Genomic DNA, 23270 nt, shown 5'->3' with positions numbered 1-23270 from the left:
TAGTATATGTGACATATAAGGCTAGTTAAAAACCCCTCTCTCTCTCTCTCTCTCTCTCTCTCTCTCTCTCTCTCTCTGGGCTTACAAAGAGAATGCTGTGGCAGAAGTTAGGGAGAATGACACGAAGAACTAATTGCATTAGCATCAAAAGGCGGACATTAAGTCTTGTACCCAAAAGGAAATTTTACCCATGGATTATTCTGGCATATTTTTAGCCTTTGATAGGAAGACATCTCACAGTGATGCATAATTCAGAAGGAATTAGGCTTTAATAAAATCTTTTCTATATGTAATTAGACCCAAGGGAGGAGTTCGGTTTGAATTAGCGTCATTTAGGCAACAGCCTCTTTTTACCCTGTTTTTATATATATGTATATCGGAGTGGGGATACCTTAACGCGGTGAAATCAAAGGATTTGTGTATAAGCCCTGATCAGCAAAGCTCTATTAGTCCGGGCCATCCGTACTAGGTTGGATCCCTGTGAGTTATGAGACTAAAGTCTCCCACCATCACCAATCCCCAATGGCCAGACCCTAGACAGAAATAAGGACATGTCTGATGATTTCATCCTGCAGTGGACTTGAAACGGATGCAATTGTTGTATAATTTATATATATACACACACACACACACACTCACACATATATATTATATATATATATATATATATGAAACTAAAAGATATGGAGAGACAACAGTGGCATGCAGAAGTAGACAAATATATTGTGTAGTAATTATAAACTTTTTAAGACTGAATTTGGCCAAGAAAAGTATATTATAAATTTAGATATACCAGAAAGAATTGCCCTTATATAAATTAGGTGTGGTACCCACAAACTCCCTGTATGCAACTGAAAGATATTCTGGGCAGGAGAATCAACACCCTTGCAGACTATTGAAGTTGGGGATGAATATCATTATGTTTTAGTTTGTCCAGTGATTAGAGAAATAGAGAGATACTTAAAGCCCTACTATTGTAGAAGACCTACCACTTTTAAATTCAATCTGCTCCACAAAACAAGTAGTGCTAGAGAACTGAGGAAGACTTGCATAGTTTGTTAACCTTATAATGTCTTTGTTTTAGATTTAATACTTTCTAGGATTTTCATTATTCTGGTATTATTTTCAATGTATGTACTTTCCTTTGTCAGAATACCTTTTATGCTTTGAATATGTACTTGCTAAATATATGTGTTCATAAATATAGTTGTAATGTATTGGTCTCCTCTGTTTATAGTTTTTGTGGTAAAATATATATATTTGTGTAATTTTGGAATTCTCATACTCCGGAAGGGGGTCGATAGAATAGAAGTTGCCTTTGCCTTTCCCTTTCCCTTTGCCTATGTTATTTATTTTATATATATGTTTGTACTTTTGACATAATTGTTTTGTATTTATATTTTGTAAGAAAGAAAGCAATAGTTATTATCATTAATGTTTTTACATTCCAGATTACTACAAACTAAATAACCTAGCTACTGACTAGGTTGGAACGCCCAATACGTAAGTTTTTATGCTATTGATAACAGTATTTCTTTATCTAGCCTTTAAAGTAGTAACAAGGTTCTTGACTTATTGTATCAGGTAATTCTTATTAGATGGATAACTATAAGAATAGCTTCCTGAGTCTGAATCTGTATTATGGCAGTCTTTTGTCTGAATCTGTATTATGGCAGTCTTCTTGTGTCGGAATTTATATTATGACAGTCTTCTTGTGTCGGAATTTATATTATGAACAGTCTTCTTGTGTCTGAATCTATATTATGGCAGTCTCTTTGTGTCTGAATCTATATTATGGCAGTCTTCTTGAGTCTGAATCTATATTATGGTAGTCTACTTGAGTCTGAATCTGTATTATGGCAGTCTTCTTGAGTCAGAATCTGTATTATGGCAGTCTTTTGTCAGAATCTGTATTATGGCAGTCTCCTTGAGTCGGAATTTATATTATGGTAGTCTTCTTGTGTCTGAATCTATATTATGGCAGTCTTCTTGAGTCTGAATCTATATTATGGTAGTCTTCTTGTGTCTGAATCTATATTATGGTAGTCTTCTTGTGTCTGAATCTATATTATGGTAGTCTTCTTAAGTGTGAATCTGTATTATAGCAGTCTTCTTATTTTGATTTATTATGGGAATCATCGTCTCGAAGACAACTAGGATCATTCATTTAATGTTTGGTATTATGAATTAGCCAGAAGACTATCATTCTTCAAACCGCCTGAGGAATATATAACTTTCAGAACTCTACCTAAAAGTACCATGGTTTTTAAAGTCTTTCTTTTAGGTTATATCCTTTAAAAAATTGGTTTGAAATTATTTAGTCCTTAGAAACTCCGCCCATTTTTTGGAGATGCCTAACTTCTTGACTTCATCCGCAAAGAACACACCCGACATAACGTGTATTGCTGGATGATATGCGGCTGTATTTTCATATGGCGAGGGGAACTTTCCCTCCCCGCCCCTCCTTTTCTCCTCTACCCCCCCCCCCCCCCCTCTTTATTCTCTTGGGGAGGGCCCCTCCCTTTAATGTCTGCCCTTGTGTGCATCAATGAAATGAGTGTAAAAGTGGCATCCTAGTGGTGTGTGGCCGCCTTCGTTTTTATAGCATTAATGGGACTCTCTCTCTCTCTCTCTCTCTCTCTCTCTCTCTCTCTCTCGTGCGTGTGTATTGAAAAATGTAAATGTTATAAAATCTAAAGTTAAAAATTGCGCCTTGGGTCTCTCTCTCTCTCTCTCTCTCTCTCTCTCTCTCGTGCGTGTATTGAAAAATTTAAATGATTTTTTAAAAATTTTAAACTTGAAAATTGTGCCTTGGGTGTAACGGAAATTCTCTCTCTCTCTCTCTCTCTCTCTCTCTCTCTCTCTCTCTCTCTCACCTCATATCATTGGAAGTTCATTTCATTTGATTAGATTTTTGAGAAAAAAATATAATGACGTCATAACAGAATCTCTTCATCACAGTTCACGCTTCTTGATTGATTGGGATTTTATCATTATGATGGTTTCGTATTATTTCATTTTTTTTCCTTCTTAGATACTTTTACAATGTTTATTCCTGGTGCGTGGTGTTTGTAATTCATGTTTTTTTCTTTTTTATTCTTGTTTGCTATTTTTTTTTATTATGAAACAACAATACTTTGTTTATCATTTCTCGTGTTTCGCTTTTCTTTAGTAATCTTTTTTTTCGTGTTTGCTATTTTTATTGCTTTTTTTTTTTTTTGCTAATTTTATTGTTTGTTTTTTTTCAATTTGTAATACTCTATCAATTTGGTTTTTTAGTTTGTCTTTAGAAATACAATCTTGGAAAATATATATTTATTAATAATTCGCGTACCTGCAGAAACGAATTATTTTTGTCTTTTTGTTTACAAGAAAAAAGTTTTAACTTTCATTAATCAAAAAAAAAAGAAAAAGGAAAAAAAACATGATTCCTTCTGCTCTATTCTACTGATTACGGTCCAATTTTTTGTTAATGGGTATTATTAATTACTGTTTTTTTTAATGTATCACAAGTGCCTTAACCTTTCTTGACATATATTTCAGCTCTTATTTAAGTGTCTCATATCTCAACTATTGCACATTTATATACATATTCATAACTTTCTAGATTGATGTAAATAAAATAGAATTTAAAACTTCTGTTAAAAAAGTTTTCACTAGTCGATATATTTTTGTTTTAAAAAATATTTAGATAAATAGTAAAAATTTCAATTGTAAATACAGCATATGTAAAATGAAAGAAAAATAATTTATGTAAATATACTATAATGTATAAATTATTGTAAGATTGTAAATGTGTATTTCATAATAAAATATAATAAAAAAAAAATTAAATGATGGCTGTATTAGAACACTGGCAAGTCCCAGGTCTGTGAGCGCCTGAAGCAGTTGTTGTGAACCAGCACTTGGTAATATGACGTCAGACTTCAGTTCCCTATTCTGTTTTCCTAGAATTTATTACTTAGAAGTTGATTTGGCTCTAGTCCATCTACTAAGGGTTGAAACTTACCGCTAATTAGCTTAAGTGCCATATTTCCTATCCTTACGGTCTATCAACTCTTCAAAATTATTACTTTGGCTACTTTAATCATCTCTGAAGAATCGTCTCTTTTATTTTGCAACTACATTTGATATAAATATATCACTTTTATCTTCATTTATATCATATCTAACTGCTTAATATTTTATTTACTCACATATTCAATTTGTTTTAACAAAAATATCTAAATGGTGAAAAACTTCTGTGTTGTGTCGCAAGTGTGTTAAAATGAAACAAATCAGTCATTTCTGATAGCAAACTTTTCATCGAAATTTTCCTTCTTGAGGATACTTATGATGCAATTTTTATAATTTTTATAATCAATTGATTTTCGAATGTACTTCCTTAAGTCTTATGCACAAGTCTGACTTACTGTTACGTTAAATGAACTCCATAATTACGACTGCAACCTGTTTTTCTGAGTAGGCATCTTTTGCACGGTCACACTTTCTAGTTTGTCCAACATAGCCAGGTTTAGGTTCAGTCTTTCCTTGTGAGAAAACTTTTAGATCTGAAAAAGAACCTTTCGTTTAGATATTTCTAAGCTATGAAGATGGTAGTTCTCTCTCTCTCTCTCTCTCTCTCTCTCTCTCTCTCTCTCTCTCTCTCTGACCATGATAATAATGACGTTAAACAATGTAGTCAATCCATACGAAACATCTACATTGTCTTTCTCATCGCAAATACATAACCCCTCTCTCTCTCTCTCTCTCTCTCTCTCTCTCTCTCTCTCTCTGATAAACCCCTGCAACATTGAATGAGAAAAACCGAGCGTTATATGTTCAAATCGAGTCAGGTTAGTTACATTACGCTGATTAACGTGGCGGGGTTTTGCAACATCGTTTCCTGCTGTTCCCCGTCGGGAAAGAAAAAAGCCGAAAAAAGACAGAAAGGTGTTATTTTCCCCCGAACGGGGAATTGGGGCTTCTCCCTTTGTTTTACGAAACGTTTTTCCTTTGTTTGTTCTTTTATATCTAACGTTGTTATAACTAATCGTGTTTCACTGAACGTTTTTGTTTCTAGTTAGTGATTGATATCTATTCATTTTATTGAAATGAATCAGAGAAAAGTTCATAATATATGGATTCCTTTTCAATTACCTGTATTCATGCTTCATTCCGTTTCCCAGCAAGGGTCAGTTAAGCGAACAGAGGCTGATACCCAATCCAAATGGTTTGGACCTAGCGGATTTGAGTCGATTGGTGTACCCTTCACCTAAAGATCCTTCCAAAGGATCTATATTATAAAAAGCTAGTTTCTGAATATATATATATATAAATATATATATATATAATTTTGGGTCACGCTGAGCTCTCCTCGACCCTCGGGTAGTGGAGAGAGGGAGAAAGGGAGTAGTTATACCCTGGTAAGGGGGGTGCGCGTTTGCATGTATATCTATCTAATGATTTAGCCGTAATTTTTTTACGTGTCATATATATATATATATATATATACATATATATATATATATATATATATGTATATATACATATATATATATATATATATATTAATGAATAAGTTAACGATCATTCGGTCAATTTGTTTGACAGTATGTAATTAGAATCTTCCTTTACTCCCCTTCATCTCCATGATATTATCTCATTTACTGTTCTAAGAGGTGAATGACACGAAGATTTGGGGTTCATTGTCGCTTCTACGTAATGACAGTAATTAAGGGAACTCTAAACGGTGTATTGATGAAATTATGACATGCAGTTGTTAAGTCATAAGAGGTAGAGAGTTGAGTAGCATATTGATAAGGATCGGTGGGTTTTTATTATTATTATTAATATTATTATTATTATTATTATTATTATTATTATTATTATTATTTTTATTGAGGGCTATACTTAGTCTGAGCTGACACTATGTTGTTGTGATAATGGAGTTTTCATCTGATACTGATGTTGTTGTGATAGTGGACTTTTCATCTGACAGTAATGTTGTTGTTATAGTGGACTTTTCATCTGACACTAATGTTGTTGTGATAGTGGACTTTTCATCCATCACTCATGTTGTTGTGATAGTGGACCTTTCATCCGACACTTATGTTGTTGTGATAGTGGACTTTTCATCCGACACTCATGTTGTTGTGATAGTGGACCTTTCATCCGACACTGATGTTGTTGTGATAATGGACTTTTCATCCGACACTCATGTTGTTGTGATAGTGGACTTTTCATCCGACACTTATGTTGTTGTGATAGTGGACTTTTCATCCGACACTCATGTTGTTGTGATAGTGGACTTTTCATCCGACACTTATGTTGTTGTGATAGTGGACTTTTCATCCGACACTTATGTTGTTGTGATATTGGACTTTTCATCCGACACTTATGTTGTTGTGATAATGGACTTTTCATCCGACACTTATGTTGTTGTGATAGTGGACTTTTCATCTGACACTTATGTTGTTGTGATATTGGACTTTTCATCCGACACTTATGTTGTTGTGATAGTGGACTTTTCATCCGACACTTATGTTGTTGTGATAGTGGACTTTTCATCCGACACTCATGTTGTTGTGATAGTGGACTTTTCATCCGACACTTATGTTGTTGTGATAGTGGACTTTTCATCCGACACTCATGTTGTTGTGATAGTGGACTTTTCATCCGACACTTATGTTGTTGTGATAGTGGACTTTTCATCCGACACTTATGTTGTTGTGATAGTGGACTTTTCCTCCGACACTTATGTTGTTGTGATAATGGACCTTTCATCCGACACTGATGTTGTTGTGATAGTGGACTTTTCCTCCGACACTTATGTTGTTGTGATAGTGATATTTTCAAAAGTTTCCTTTGCACAACATTGATTAGGTTTATTACTAATACTTGCAGTAGCAACATTTTGCTGGTTTACTTTGATTCCGTGGATAAATTGGTATGAGAGAGAGAGAGAGAGAGAGAGAGAGAGAGAGAGAGAGAGAGCAGGATATTTCCATTGTCGAAGACTTCTCATATCGAGCAAAGTCTGTTTCCTTCGTGGAAAGGCAACCTTAAAAAGACTTGAGGAGGAGGAGGCGGTCTTCTGCTCCACTTTAACCCCTTCCTGGTAACCCCCCCTCTCTCCCTTCCCCTCCCTTTCTCCCTTCCCCCAACTTCTCCAATCCAAAAGTTTTTGTTGTATCGGTGCCGCAGGAGGAGCGTTCATGAAAAGGGTGCCGTGCTATGATTTCATTCCTTCCCCGTCCATAAATTGCGGCTAAATAGTCTGGCGCTTCCATCCCTCTCCTCTGCCAGGAATTGCTGGAATATGCACCGAAAACACAGGACTCCCGCTGCGCCAGGCCGTGATGGCACACCTATGTGCTTGACTTAATGTTGAGAGAGAGAGAGAGAGAGAGAGAGAGAGAGAGAGAGAGAGATAGTTGGATTTTAGTTTCAAGTTAGAGACTAGCTTCATTGATAGAGACTAGGTGAATCTATTTAATGAATCCAGTCTCTAACTTTTAAACCAAATTCAGTTGGTTTTCTTTGCATATATGGTTTATAAATGAAAAATATTTTCTAATGTTAATGTTCTTAGAATATTTTATTTAAATTATTCATTACTTCTCTTGTAGTTTATTTATTTCCTTATTTCCTTTCCTCACTGGGCTATTTTTTCCCTGTTGGAGACCATGGGCTTACAGCATCGTGCTTTTCCAACTAGGATTGTAGCTTAGCCAGTAATAATAGTAATAGACAAAGAAGTTACATGAGATCGAATGATCCCTGTTAAAGGGATTGTAATGATGAACACAAGAATAAAACGCAGAACAGAGCACTAACGAATGCAATAAGAGAGAGAGAGAGAGAGAGAGGAGAGGAGAGAGAGAGAGATCAGCTTTTTACGACGTTTTGCTTTACATCATATGAATGTTTATTACGACATGGAAAAAATATAAACAAAATTTGTAACGACAGAATGCTATATGAGCTTTCCCTAAGGTTGAAAGTCCATAAGAATCCATAATTCAGAAAAAATAAAATAAAAACGTTGATTTTTAAGACTGGTTTTAACGATCATGTAAATTCCCCCTAGATTTTTAAAAAGAGAGGAAGAATAAAAAAAGAGGCGATTTGTAACTCATTATTTCTCTTGAAAGTAAATTTCTCAAGCAACTTTGTTTTAAAGCATGGCTATGGTAAGAATCTCCTCTAGGAGAAGGACATTCCTAAATCAAACCATTGTTCTCTAGTCTTGGGTAGTACCTTAGCTTCTGTACAATGGTCTTTTTTGTCTTGGGTTAGAGATCTCTCGCTATTCTGTTATTCTGAATATATATGCATTTTTTTTTTAATATTGTTCTTAACTTCACTTGTAGTTTTTCCTTATTTCCTTTCCTCACTGGGGTAATTTCCATGTCGAAGCCCTTGGGCATATAGCATCCTGCTTTTCCTACTAGGGTTGTAGCTTAGCAAGTAACAATAATAGTAATGATAATAAGAAAATAATAATAATAATAATAATAATAATAATAATAATAATAATAATTATAACCATCACGGGATACCTATGAAAGCTTGCAAATCTCAAGAAGCCCAAGAGATTCTTAGCAGGGCAAAATAAGGCTTCGCTCGGGCCCTACGAGTTGGAAACACTCATCCATGACAGACACGTCGAAGACATGAAGTTATCACGGCGTAGTGAGGATGCAAAGTTTAAAGTGGAGGTGTGATCTTTCTCTGAAGATATAATGACGTGAAATTCTCTCTCTCTCTCTCATCTCTCTCTCTCTCTCTCTCATCTCTCCTCTCTCTCTCTCTCTCTTCTTCTTCTTCTTCTTCTTCTTCTTCTTCTTCTTCGTTCTTTGCTTGTCCAATGCATGGAAAAGACCTCAGACCTGTCTTTCCACTCGTGTTTGTTTATGGTCTTTCTATACCAGTCCATACCCGCAAATTTTCTTAGCTCGTCAAGCCATCGTCCTCCTTCCCTTTTTCGTTTGTAATCTCTTGGGATCCCTTTTGCTATTTTTTATCCATCTATTATCTGTCATATATATATATATATATATATATATATATATTAATTATACCCTAGACAATATTTTTCTGAGGTCATCTTTTTAGTAATATTTCAAGTTAATTAAAATAATGGAAACTAGATTATATATTAAACGTGAATTAATAAATATCGATCTGAAAATAGCGTGGGAAAAAAGTCGATGGTATGAATCACCCATAATTCTTATCAAATAGTACGGGATTTTAGCCATGGCCCCCCTTTTATGCCGAATCGTAGTTTCAGCCGTAAGAGAGATTCATTAAGAGTTTATTAGTGGTTAACACGCGTTTGAAATTACCGCAGCGTGGAACTAACTGCAGATTGGTGTGGGATGATATCAAAAATGGGTTAACTCAAAATATATTCCAGGTATTTTTTTGTGGGGTGGGTCGTGTGGGGTTGTTAGGGGTAGAAACAAACTATTATAATTGAATTGCAGTAAATCCTGGGTAAGGGTTATAGTGGCAGATGTGGTAACGTCTCTGACTGGTGAACACCAGACTGGGGTTCGATTCCCGCTCAAACTCGCTAGTTTCTTTGGTCGCTGTAACCTCACCATCCTTGTAAGCTAATAATAGGGGTTTGAGGGAGCCTATAGATCTATCTGCTGATTCATCAGCAGCCATTGCCTGGTCCTCCTTGATCCTAGCTTGAGTGGAGAGGGCGACTTGGGCGCTGATCATATGTATATGGTCACTCTATGGCATTGTCATGCTCGATAGGGCAATATCACTGTCCTTGCCCCTGCTATTCATGGGGGGGGGGGGGATCCTTTAAACCTTTAATCTTTACACGTCTAATATCCAGTGATTAGAACAATTGCCCAGTGGAATATTTCAGGATAGATATTTCTTTCAGTACTTTGATTTGTACTATCGTAGTATTAACTTGATCTGCTTAATGCTGAATTAGGCTATGAGTTTTATGTTCTTTTATAGAACTCATTTTAACCGAAAATAAGCTTTCATAATTTGTGATGTTTTTGGCTTTCTTTGAGAAGTAAGAGTTACTGAAGTCACATTATAACTATCTTATCCAATTAGATCTTTATTGACGTTAACTACCTTTCCTTTTATTTCGTTGTATGGTCTTTGTCTTCTGATTAAACACTTCAGAAACTAAATACACAGCGACGGTTCAAAGGGGAAAAAATCATGAGATTTTTTTATTATAATTATTTAAATCATTTATTTTATGATAAAAATATGGCTAGTGGGAAAAAATTTATACGACTAGTGGAAGTAGAAATAGCATTCTAATTTCAGTAGTAGTCTATATATTAGCATTTTAGGGGCATCGTTGGTAAAAATCGCTGCACTGCAGAACTTTATTGTTAAAATATTTTATAATTGTTCATTATTTCACTTGTGGTTTATTTATTTCCTTATTTCATGCTCTCACTTGGTTATTTTCCCTTGTTGGAGCTCTTGGGCTTATAGCATCCTGCTTTTCTAACTAGGGTTGTAGCTTATCTACTACTACTACTACTACTACTACTACTACTACTAATGGTAATAATAATGATAATAATGATCATGAAATAATAATAATAATAATAATAATAATAATAATAATAATAATAATAATATATGCCACTACTATTGTTATCTCTGTGGTTGCCTCATTCGTTGACCGAGTTGACATTGAGAAATAACGTTTCCTCAAGACGTTTTATGGCCCTGACTTAATTTTCTTCGCTTTTCTGGAATATTATTTGCGTGGGATGTTTTAGAGCGCGAAAGAATAAGCAGTCTCCTCGCAGAAGTGACATTTTAAAATCCTCTTAGATCTCAAAGCTGGATGAGAAATGGGACGTTTTCATCTTTTCGTTTATGGAATTTCTCTCGCATTTTCTTACTGTTACTTAATGAGGCTGTGCCTTCTACAGAGCTGTAGCTGGAGTGGCCTGAACAGATTTAAGAGTTCAGATGGGGCAGTTAATGTCAATGAAAAAAGGCTTCAATGTGTGGCTGTTGGCTGTAATTATGACTGTTATCTTTTGGTTATCATTATTATTACCTTCTAAGCTACAGCCCTAGTTGGAAAAGCAGGATGCCATAAGCCCAATGGCTCCAACAGGGAAGAATATCCCAGTGAGGAAAGGAAACAAGGAAAAATAAAATATTTTGAGAACTGTAACAACATTAAAATAATAGGTCATTTATAAACTTTAAAAACTTTACCAAAACAAGGGAAATAAGATAGAATAGTGTGCTAGAGTATACCTTCAAGCATGAGATCTCTAACCCAAAACAGTGGAAGACCACGGTACAGAGGCTATGGCACTACCCAAGACTAGAGAACAATGGTTTGGTTGAGGAATTGTTCTGATGGAACTTCTTGGAACGGATGAGTTTTGACTATAATTAACGTTTCTTGGAACGGATGAGTTTTGACTATAAGTAACGATAAATACCAAAGGTCATTGAAGTCTGTAAATAGCCCGAGGGGAAGGGTCAATGAGAAGGGAAGCTGCCCCTTGGGGACTCCGGATTATCTGCGGTCATCAGGTGGCCGAATCGGACGTCTCAGGTTCTTATGGGAGGGTTAATATCCCATTCTGTTGGCCAGCTGATAAATTTTTATCGATTGTTCTTGTGACAGCTGCGTCTGCGTTATACATCTTTGGTGGGATGTTTATAAGAGATATTCAGCTGTCGTGATTTCCAGACAGACAACGCACACACACACGTATATATATATATATATATGTATATATATATATATATATATGTATGTATGTATGTATGTATGTATGTATATATATATATATATATATACTTTATATTTATATATATATATACTTTATATATATATATATATATATATAGGGAGAAGGGTCTGCATTCTTCCAGTGCGGGGCAAGGTTTTCCCTTCTTCCACTGCCTTGTGTACCGCAGCGAAGGCCTTTTCCATGAAGGGGAGGATCGCATCATCAGGTGCGACGTAGGTAGGGTGCTTCTTGCTCAGCGCCGGAAGCTTTGAGCAGGTAAAACCCCTACTTTTAAAAGCGTTGGCCAGCATAGCCTGGGCCTTCGGGAGATCGAACACTATCACCTCCTTAGATTCGTGTGTATATATATATATATATATATATATATATTCTGACTAATCGATCAGCTTAACATGTTTCTTCAAGAAGGCCCATAAAACAAACGAAGGAAATGGAAAAGTCACTAAATTTCAACCAATACACAATGGTCCTCTCCAAGGGGTACAATAAAATGAGAAAAATATTGAACAGTGACAGTTTACACATGAAAGCAAAAGGGGGTGTCCAGTTGTTCTAAGAAGGCTGTATTAAGTGCGTGGAAGGTTTAGCCAAAATTAATTCCCTGCAGGTGCGTCTTCATATTCTTTGAGCCGATCGGAGAGTGTCTTGACCAAGGCCAATATATAGAGCCTCTATATTGGCCTTGGTCTTGGCCTTTGATAGATATCTGGCTGTCGGTCTCGCTGGATTATCGGGTTGAGAAAGGGTGTGGAAAGCTGTCATAGTGGACGACACCTTTCTCAACCTGATTATAAAAAAGATAATGTTGTCATATACATTTATCAATGTGCACTCTGTAATGCGTACTACACTAGCAGCACGTCTAGACAGCTTCACTGTAGGAGACAGCTTCATTGTAGGATTTCGGAGCACATGGGCAGATCAGTACGAACCAATAGACCTTTAATTAAGAAACCAATTTTGGCCAATTATGATCGTTTATTTAAATCTGGTCATGTCATTTCAAAAGAAAATTTCAAAATCAATGACAGACATAGTAGAGTCAGCCAACTGAAATTCTTGGAGTCTTCATACATTTTCAAGACAAAACCCAGCTTGAATTAGGGCATACCTGTTCAGTTGCCGGTGACCCATTGATCCTTTTCTGGTCTGTGGGTTGCTATTCTGGGTGGGTGTTCATCGTTTCCTATGGGTGACTACGTATATTAGTAATAAGGTCTTTTATATAGTTTTATGTTCTTTGATTGGTTTGATTTTAAAGCGAGTTGGGTGGTTCTTGGAAGTATATCTTCCTAATTATCTACTTATGATCATTTTTATGAATTTTGCATAATAACAATTGCAGATAGGCTGAAAATGACAGAAGTTAAGTCAAAAGCTTCAAAATAATGATGATAGCAGCATTGACCATTTTATTTTTACTTATGTATATGCTTTATATATATATATATATATATATATATATATTATATATATATATATATATATATATATATATAAATTTCTACCTCATACTTGGGATCGAACGCTAGCCCCTTCTAATGAAAGGCCAGGTAGAAATTTATTTCTATTTGAACACAATGTTGTGTTGATATTTATGCATATATATATATATATATATGTATATATATATATATATATATACACACATATATATGTATATATATATATATATATATATCTAGTGTGTATTTCTATTTACATTCATAGCTCTATAGAGTAGACAGATGTGAGCCTATACCCGTAAGATTGGCAATAACCCGGGTAATAGAGGGGAGGCGAAGTGGAATTGAGTCTCCTACTGAATGACACTAGTTTTAACGATAGTTTTTACTACCGCGAAAGATAGTATGGCGCACCGTTTTAATGTATATACACATCCCCTGTGTGACATCCAACAACCAAATAGCTAGAGTAGGTTGCTCTAAAAGTGGAGGCGAAAGAAAAAATCTATATTTGACCCAGATACGATTAAACTTCGAATGGAGTTTCATTGTATTTTTTTTTTGGAAGGGTTTTTTTTTTCTTTTTTTATTGGATTTTGGATTTTACACTTTCGTGTGTCGACGAGACTTAAAACTTAATGGAATTAACATTCGATTCGGTTTTTCTTTTTGTGTGTGTGTAACGGAAAAAAACTTTGAAGTTCTTGAAGACGTAGGAATATTTCTTAGAGGTCTAAGTAGCGAAAAACAAAAGATAATTACTTGAATAGGCTTCTTCCGTTTCCAAAAAGAAGAACAAACTAGGGGTTTGTTTCAAGGTTATTATTATTAATTGCTAGGCTACAACCCTAGTTGGAAAAGCAGGATGCTATAAGCCCAGGGGCTCCAACAGGGAAAATAGCCCAGTGAGGAAAGGAAACAAGGAAAAATACAAGATTTTAAGAACAGTAACAGCATTAGAATAAGTATCTCCTATATAAACTTCAGCAAAACAAGAGGAAAATAAATAATATAGAATAGTGTGCCCGAGTGTAACCTCAAATGTTTTGATCCAAATGAAGTAACTACTGAATAATGTTTCCAAAACAATTAGAATAAACTAGATGTTTGTTTACAGCTTCGATATAATACACAGTTATGATTTATATTTGAATTCTATATTCAGTAAGAACATGCCATTTTACGTTACCTTTTCTTGCCTGGACGATTCTGGTATATTGAAGCGCAGTTAGTTACCCTCAGATGTAGTATATGTTAAGTCAGGTCAAGTTGGGTCAGATATCTATCGGTTGGTCGCAATTTCTTGAAGAATTGTCCTTTTTTAATCTTTTATGAGAACTATTATTTCTGTAACCTACCCAACTTGAGTAATGTCTCACCTATACTATTTTTTTTTTTAATGAGGCGCATTTGCACCGACTCGCACCGGTGCCCTTTTAGCTCGGAAAGGTTTCCTGCTATCTGATTGGTTGGAATTATCTTGTGCAACCAATCAGCGGTCAGGAAACTTTTCCAAGCTAAAAGGGCACCCCTGAGAGTCGGTGCATATCTGCCTCGCTAAAAAGGATTGACTATAGGACCCACTAAGAGGGTCCTTGTCCCACCTTGTATCCAGTGTTGAAATATTTCAAAGAATAACAATGAGAAATTTCCCTTTTTTTTTTTTTATTTCACGGCATCTTTTGAAAACTTATTCTTTTTCTCATTTACTAGCGGAACCCGTGTAAATTACGTGAAATGATATTTTTAATGCTAATTATCTTGTTCCTAACCTATACATGTTTGAATAAAATATCCCGAGATTAATTTTATAATCTAGGACTAGGTTATGGAAATTGATAGATCTAAATTTTTTGTCTAATTTAAAAAAAAAAGTCAGGTGCTAAAGACAAAATTGGGAAAACTATATATGTTCTTTGGTTAAGTAATCAAAGTCTAATGTGAATTTTTTTTAATATACCATGAAATTATTCCCGTTTTCTTTGAAGCGTGAATTTGTAAGAGTATACCATGAAATTATTTCCTTTTTCTTTGCAGCGTGACACAAAGTGAATAACACACGCTATCGTATTAATATATAGATTCTTTACCAGTAAAATAAAAGCTTTCGCCATCTTTCATCCACCCCCTAAAGAAAAAATGTTGAGTAAGTTTAGCTATCTTTTACTTTTCCTTAAAATAAAGTTAAAATAAAGTTCAGGAAAATGTTTTCTTACTTCTACCTGATTTCCCTCTTGTTGGAAATTTTCATTTTGTTTCTTAGAAGGTATAATGAAAGTTTCTTTATATTCTAAGATAGCTTTCTCTCTCTCTCTCTCTCTCTCTCTCTCTCTCTCTCTCTCTCTGTTCCTCAGAGAAAGGACAAGAAAACTCTCTGGTGTAAAGTGGTAAACGGGGAATGACCCCATCTCTTATTTTTCCTAAAGAGGAGATTGGATAAGTCCCTATAGACAGGTTGTAGTGGAAAATACAACCGCTTTCTTCCTTAATGATCTTCCTAATCGGGTAGTTGAATCAGTAGAACTTTAAAAGTTCAAAGTTGCAGCAAATGTTTTTATGTTGAACAGGCTGACATAAGTCTCTTTTTATAGTCTATATATGACATAACTGTTTTGACATTGTTACTGTTTGTGGAATGATTTATTGTGAATTTGTTCTCACCATTTATTTTTTTCCTTATTTCCTTTCCTTATAGGGCTATTTTTACCTATTGGAGCCTTTGGGCTTATAGCATCTTGCTTTTCCAACTGGGCACACACACACACTCACACACACAGAGATTACCCAGAGCTTTCGCTTTTGATGGGGACTCTTAGCTTAACCCTAATCTTCCCTTTAGGCTGAGGGTTAGAGAAATCTTTTTTGCTTCCTCTTCGGTTCACAAATACCGCTATTCGCGTTTCCGGTGCCCTAGAGACCGGACAGTTCAGCGACAAAATGCGAATAACGACCTCATCAAACGGAAATGAAGTTTTACGAGTCAAACCACAGACGAAAATACACTGGCTTTACCCACTTGCTGACGCCTGATTGTCGGGTAATAAAATCCATCTTTAAACCAAGTTTTATCGAAAGACCTGATTGTGCTAGTTAGGATTTTTTTTTCTTTTTGAGAAGATCCTTGAAAATAAAGAATTTTTTTTTTTTTAATGGTATTCATAATGAGTAGTTATATTGAATCAAAATTCTTCTTATCTTCGTTACTGTTGTCAGGATATTGATCTTCGCTAGTACTGATGGCTATATCATTAAGTATTGTACCACTTGCTTCAATGGGCACCAGCCACCCGTTACGATACTACCGCTAGAGAGTTATGAAGTCCTTTAACTGGCTAGACAGTACTACATTGGATTCTTCTCTCTGGTTATGGTTAATTTTTCCTTAGCCTACAAATACGCCGAATAGTCTGGCCTATTATTTATATATTCTCCTCTGCCCTCCTACATCTGACAATACCAAGATTACCAAACAATTCTTCTTAACCCAAGGGGTTACTGCACTATCATTAATCTGTGACCACTTCTATCTAGGTAAGGGTAGAAGAGACTTTTTAGCTATGGTAAGCAGCTCCTCTAGAAGAAAGACATTCCAAAATCAAATCATTGTTCTCTAGTCTTGGGTAGTGTCATAGCCTCTGTCCCATGGTCCTTCTCTGTCTTGGGTTAGAGTTCTCTTGCTTGAGGGTACATTTGGGCACACAATTCCATCTTATTTCTCTTCCTCTGGTTGTTTTAAAGCTTTTATAGTTTATAAAGGAGATATTTACTTTAATGTTCTTAGAATATTTTATTTTTCATTGTTTCCTTTCCTCACTGGCTATTTTCCCTGTTACAGTTCCTGGCCTTATAGCATCCTGCTTTTCGAACTAGGGTTGTAGCTTAGCAAGTAATAATAATAATAATTATAATAATAATAATAATAATAATTGCTACTCTCCTTTCACTTGCTCACTCGCATGCTGGAGCGTGTTAATCCACGTCTGAGCTACATGGTTGATTATTATAAGTGCTACTGAGGATGATAATTATAGTAATAATTTGAGTAAGTTTTATTCAGTAAAAAATTATATAAAAAATTAATCATAAATGAAATCGTAAATCATAATAATAGGAATGGTATTGACACACGCACAAAAGGTTTCTATTTCATATCAGTAGCAAGAAATGTACTCCCTTTTAAAGGTATATCATGAATTTTATGAATAAAAGAAAAAAAAAACATTGCAGGTTTTACCAGTGGTTCTGTTCTATTTCCATTTAGATCCAATTCCCAGTTGGCAATAGGAAATTGTACAACATATCATTGGAAAACTGAAATTATGCTTTTGTTGCAAGTTTTAATTTTTTTTATCTTTTACCTGTCTACATAAATGTATGTGATGCACATATATACTGTATGTCTATATACACACACACACACACATATATATATATATATATATACATATATATACACTATATATACATATACATATATATACGGATATATATATATATATATATATAATATATATATAATATAATATATAATTATACATATATATATACTGTATGTATACATATACACACATACACACACATATATATATATACATATATATATATATATATATAATTAATATAATATATATAATTATATATATATATATATATATACTGTATGTATACATATACACACACACATATATATATATATATATATATGCATATACAGATAAATAGATAGATTGTTAGATAATTAAACTGGTATATCCACATGTATGCCTGATCTTCTTTATTTTAACGTTGTTACTGATCTTGAAATGATTTATATTTTATTCATGACATTCATAGTTCAAATGCGATTCCCTCATTTTCTTTCCTCACAGGGCTACTTTCTCTATTAGAGCCCCTGGTCTTGTAGTATTCTGCTTTCCCTTCCAGGACTGTAGCTTGGCTAGTAATAATGATAATTATATGAATCGAAGATTGAAGAAAAAAAATGAACAGCATAGAATCTGTATTTGCGTTTTATTAACATTGTGAAAATGTCAATTAAATTGAAATGTAACTGCATTATGTTTAAACAGAAAATTGGAATCAATTATGATGTCAGCTTTTAAATTAAAAAAAAAAAATTAACATTAAAGGGTCAGTTGAAACAAACCAAAGGGTAGATTAAAGAGTACCTTTTTTTCATATGTAAATATGATTTGTTTTCATAATACACTATGTCTATTGGTAGTGTCATCAACTTGTTTATCAGTGTCAACTTTGTCCAACTGAACGGACTGTATGTCACGTACGAACCCAATAGACAATATAAGCTTTATTTGCTAAATATACCTCTTTCAGAATACATTTTTATATGGTTTAGTTTTTATACAGATGCCTTATACAAAAGCCAAGAATGGGCCACTATTAGAGAAATAAATCGCTTTTCATTATTATTATTATTATTATTATTATTATTATTATTATTATTATTGTTGTTGTTGTTGTTGTTGTTGTTAGGTAAGTTAAAACTCTAGTTGGAAAAGCAAGTCCAATAACTTCAACAGGGAAAAGTAGCCCAGTGAGGAAAAGGACCAAGCAAATAAATAAACCACAAGAGAAGAACAGTAACAACATTAAAATAGATCTTTCATATTTAAACTATAAAAACTTGAAAAATAAAAAACAGGAAGAAAAATAAGATAGTGTACCTCTTTCAGTGTGTTCCTTATACTCCTGTTCCGTATCCATAGCTCAAAAGGTCGATGAGGTTGCAGAAATATTGCGAGACAAGGATGTTTCCAATCTTATTCTTTCGGGCTTCCTTGGCAAGAACCCGTGACCTGCAGTGTCAGTGCAGGTCGTTATAAAACGCACGAATGAACGAAATCATCTTCTTCCACACCATTATCCTTACATTAAGGGGTCGGTTGCCTGAAGCGCGCTCCCCAATGCCTTCTATCAAAGGCATCCTCTTCCACCAAACCTCTTCTCTCCATATCATCCTTCACCTTATCTCGCCATAGAATTCTCCCTTTTCATCTTATTCTTCTTCTTCCCAACCGTTATTCCTACATTAAGGGGTCGGTTGCCTTATTTGCCCTTTCCAATGTCTTCTATCAAAGGCATCCTCCTCCACCAAACTTCTTCTTTCCATATCTTGCACCTTATCTCGCCATCTAATTCTCTGCCTCCCTCTTGATCCTCTCCCACTATCAGGTTTTTCCCAAGCCCTCCTCCCACCCTTCCCACCATCCATCCTCAACAAAGGGATGCTTACGTTACTACAACTACAAACAAAGAGTGTTTTAAGGGAAAGGAGAAGTTAGCTGAAAGTTGGTTATGAGGTTGTATGGGGAAGATGACCTAAAAGGAAAGATACTACCGCTAGGGAGTTATGGGGTCTTTTGACTGGCCAGACAGTACAGCATTGGATCCTTCTCTCTGGTTACAGTTGATTTTCTTTTTGCCTGCTTGCGCACACACACACACACACACACACACACACACCGAATAGTCTGGCCTAGTTTTTACATATTCTCCTCTCTCCTCATACACCTGACAACACTGAGATTACCAAACAATTCTTCTTCACCCAAGGGGTTACTACACTGTAATTGTTCAGCGGCCACTTTCCTCTTGGTAAGGACAAAAGAGACTCTTGATCTATGGTAAGCAGCTCTTCTAGGAGAAGGACACTCCAAAATCAAACCAATGTTCTCTTGTGTTAGGTAGTGCCATAACCGATGTACCATGGTCTTCCACTGTCTTGGGGCAGAGTTCCCTTGCTTGAGGGTACACTCGGGCACACTATTCTATCTAATTTCTCTGCCTCTTGTTTTGTTGAAGTTTTTATAGTTTATGTAGGAAATATATATATTTTGATGATGTTACTCTTAAAATATTTCATTTTTTCCTTTTCTCACTGGGCCGTTTTCCCTGTTGGAGCCCTTGGGGTTATAGCATCCTGCTTTTCCAACTAGGGTTGTAGCGTAGCAAGTAATAATAATAATAATAATAATAATAATAATAATAATAATATCCAGTGTTCTTGTGAGATAATTGATGTCCATTCTTTCATGACATCTGACATCGCATTAATTTTTGAACGGGAGAAATTGGGTCGCCGCTTTGTAGCCTTGTTTATTTAGTAAACTCGAAATTAAAAAAAAAAAAAAAAAAAAGAGAGAGGCAGAGAACACAGTCCCTTTTCCCTTTGTATTTGTGAAAAGCTTTTCTTCCAATACATGAGCATTTGTGGTCTTTTGGGTTCAGCTTTGAATCGCTTTCATATATTTCCTCTCTCTAATATTTTGTTTCTTTTATGCCTTTCATTTTGTTTATAAACAGTGCTTGTTGTTTTTAAATTATTTCATTTCATGGGTTTTGCATTTCATGTAGTTTATTTGATTCTCTCCCTTACTCTCTCTCTCTTTCTCTCTCTCTCTCTCTCTCTCTCTCTCGTGATCAAAGTTGATGTTCAATACAGGGAAAGGCTCTATTCCCATACGCTGTGGTTATTGATTCAATATTAGACCTATTCAGTCGTCAGGAATATTGATGAGAACAAATTACATTGGTAACGTGTTCGCCTAGCATTCGCGTGGTAGCAGATCGATCCCCGACAAGGAGGGAGGCCACCGCTGTGGTGTGGCACCACAGTGGGGGTTTGGACTTGCCCTGCTGTCGTTTTGGTGAGCTTCTATTCCGATGAAAATGAAACTGAAACCAGACACCTTTAACATGAACACTCGTGTTTTAGATACTTAGTAAAACCATTTATAAAGTTAAATACAAGAGAGAGCAATAGAAACCATACGTGATATAACGAATTTTTGCGTCATTGCGTTAGAAACGCGAGCAGTGATTGGGGAGTTCCTAATCTCAAAGAAAAGATGTTCGAATTCTTATCTGTGATGCGGAATAAGCGTAGACATTTGTATCCTCCCATATACCTGTTGTTGTTAAAAATAATGAAATAAAAAGAATGGCAGGTGTAGTGAAGATAAGAGGGTCACGACTGAGATGGTGTGGACACCTGTTAAGGATGGAAGGTGGGGAGGGAATGAGGAGGGATTGGGGGGAACCTGATAGGGGGAGAAGATCAAGAGGGAGGCAGATAATTAGATGGCGAGATAAGGTGAAGGAAGATATGGAGAGAAGTTTGATGGAAGAGGATGCCTTCGATCAAAGGCATTGAAGAGGGCACATCCGGCAACCGACCCCTTAATGTAAGGATAACGGTGTGGAAAGAAGATTTACCTGTCGTTCTTATATTGTTCTACCTTATGTTAGAATGGGCTCTTACGGTGGCTCCCATTTACCTGTTTACTCACCATTGTAGGTAACGGTACAGTTGGCTTCATTGATTATGGTACATTTCACTAGAAACAAAGGAGATGTCTGGCTGTTGTACATTGTAGCCGAACGTAATCAAATCATTTTTATTAATTCTATGAAATGCTGTATTGAAAACAGTTAAAAGCACTTAATAAATTGAATAAAAATGCTTTTGAGTACATTTTTTCAAGCTCATCGACTTTGTTATACAAAGAAGCGTTGTCAATAGTTTCTCTTGTGCTAAGCACAGCGGTATCTGCTATGAAGTAAGAGCTGTAAGATTTCTCCTTGGCCTCCCATGAAATGTAGGCTTCTGGAATTATGAAGCCAACTGGACTACATCGATCTTCAACAATCTTTATGTAAGTTTTAAAGGCTGGTTCTGTTCTTTTACGATTGCCCCACTTCGGTGAGGCTGGTTCTGTTCTGTCGATTGCCCCACCTTGAACCTGGTTCTGTTCTGTTACTATTGCCCCATCTCGGTATGGCTGGTTCTGTTCTTTTATGATTGCCCCACCTTGATAAGACTGGTTGCCCCTGGTTCTGTCCTGTCGGTTGCCCCACCTTGGTAAGGCTGGTTCTGGTATGATTGCCCCCCCCCCCCCCTTAGTAATTTTGTTCTGCTCTGTCCTGTTAAGATTGCCACACGCATTTCGTGTAACGCATAAGGCTGGTAATAGGGACGGGGTACGGACGCAGCAGTTTTAATGGCAGAGTACCAAACAAATTGGATGAGATTCAAGAAAATGATTGATAGCGCTCGAGCAAACACGTCTAACCGTGCACCGGAAATTTCCACCATTCATCAGAGTTCCAACTCGCCGTTCACTGATGATTCCTCTCTCGGAATAGAGTATCCATGTAACAAACTAGGTATAATAGCTGCCACTTTTTTTTCTAAGCTAAATGGCAAAACGAGGAGATATGAATCGCTGTAATCAAGCCCCAGCGGATGTTTTTAAATTGAATTGGGCAATTTGTAGGCGGCTTTGCCAATTTGGGGGTGGGGGGTCGTAGAATAACACGCCAGATATATTCTCTTTACATATTCATAAATTGTGGAGGTAGGGGAGGGGCAGGAAAACGAATATCAACAAATTCAATTCTAATTCTTATCCTATTATCAACCTAATTCCACTAAATCTCTTATTTTTTTATCTCTCCTAAGGGATTACTCCGGGTGATTAAGGTGATTAAATGCTAAAAACCTGCTTTTAATTCAAAGAAGATTCTAAAATCTAAACCATCATATCGATTGGAAGCAGCCGGAGGAAAATCGACACACAAATGTTTCATTGACAGCGCAGATGTTTCACAGGTGTGCGGCTTAGAGTTTTTTCAACAGATGTGGCAATACTTCAGTGTGGTGGTAGTAAACAGTCTTCTTTTTTTTAATGAAATTTTATGAACGTTAGATGTCATTGTAATCAGCTTAAACTTCTATGTATACTTGTCGTTTACTAAATATGATATGTAATAAGGTTTTTTTTTTTTTTGACAAGTGTTACTAAAGAGGCTGGCAAGGGCTTTCTTAAATCCTTTAAAAATCAACTTTTTATTATTATTTTTGCCGAATTCCTAAATAGTGGTTGATGGTATACTGGCCATTTATTATAAAAAGTAATCTCTCTCTCTCTCTCTCTCTCTCTCTCTCTCTCTCTCTCTCTCTCGGAAGATCAATTGCCTCTTGTTTGCCAGCAAATGCGCTGACATTAATTCTCGTTATACGTGTATTTCATTAACA

General features: G+C 35.6%; 2 protein-coding genes across 2 annotated transcripts in view; both read left to right on the top strand.

Moving 5' to 3' along the window:
- The window catches only part of LOC137630516 (uncharacterized), a 470796-nt gene that overhangs the window by 265280 nt on the left and 182246 nt on the right, over window positions 1-23270 (top strand). The window lies entirely within an intron of this gene.
- LOC137630277 (uncharacterized) lies at window positions 5925-6860 on the top strand. The gene has a single exon (XM_068361725.1). The coding sequence runs from the start codon at window positions 5925-5927 to the stop codon at window positions 6858-6860; it is 936 nt and encodes a 311-aa protein (XP_068217826.1).

Source organism: Palaemon carinicauda, chromosome 38 (assembly GCF_036898095.1).
Source record: "Palaemon carinicauda isolate YSFRI2023 chromosome 38, ASM3689809v2, whole genome shotgun sequence".
Taxonomy (NCBI): domain Eukaryota; kingdom Metazoa; phylum Arthropoda; class Malacostraca; order Decapoda; family Palaemonidae; genus Palaemon; species Palaemon carinicauda.
Note: the sequence above shows the minus strand (reverse complement) of the source record. Positions and strands in the feature narration are given on the sequence as shown.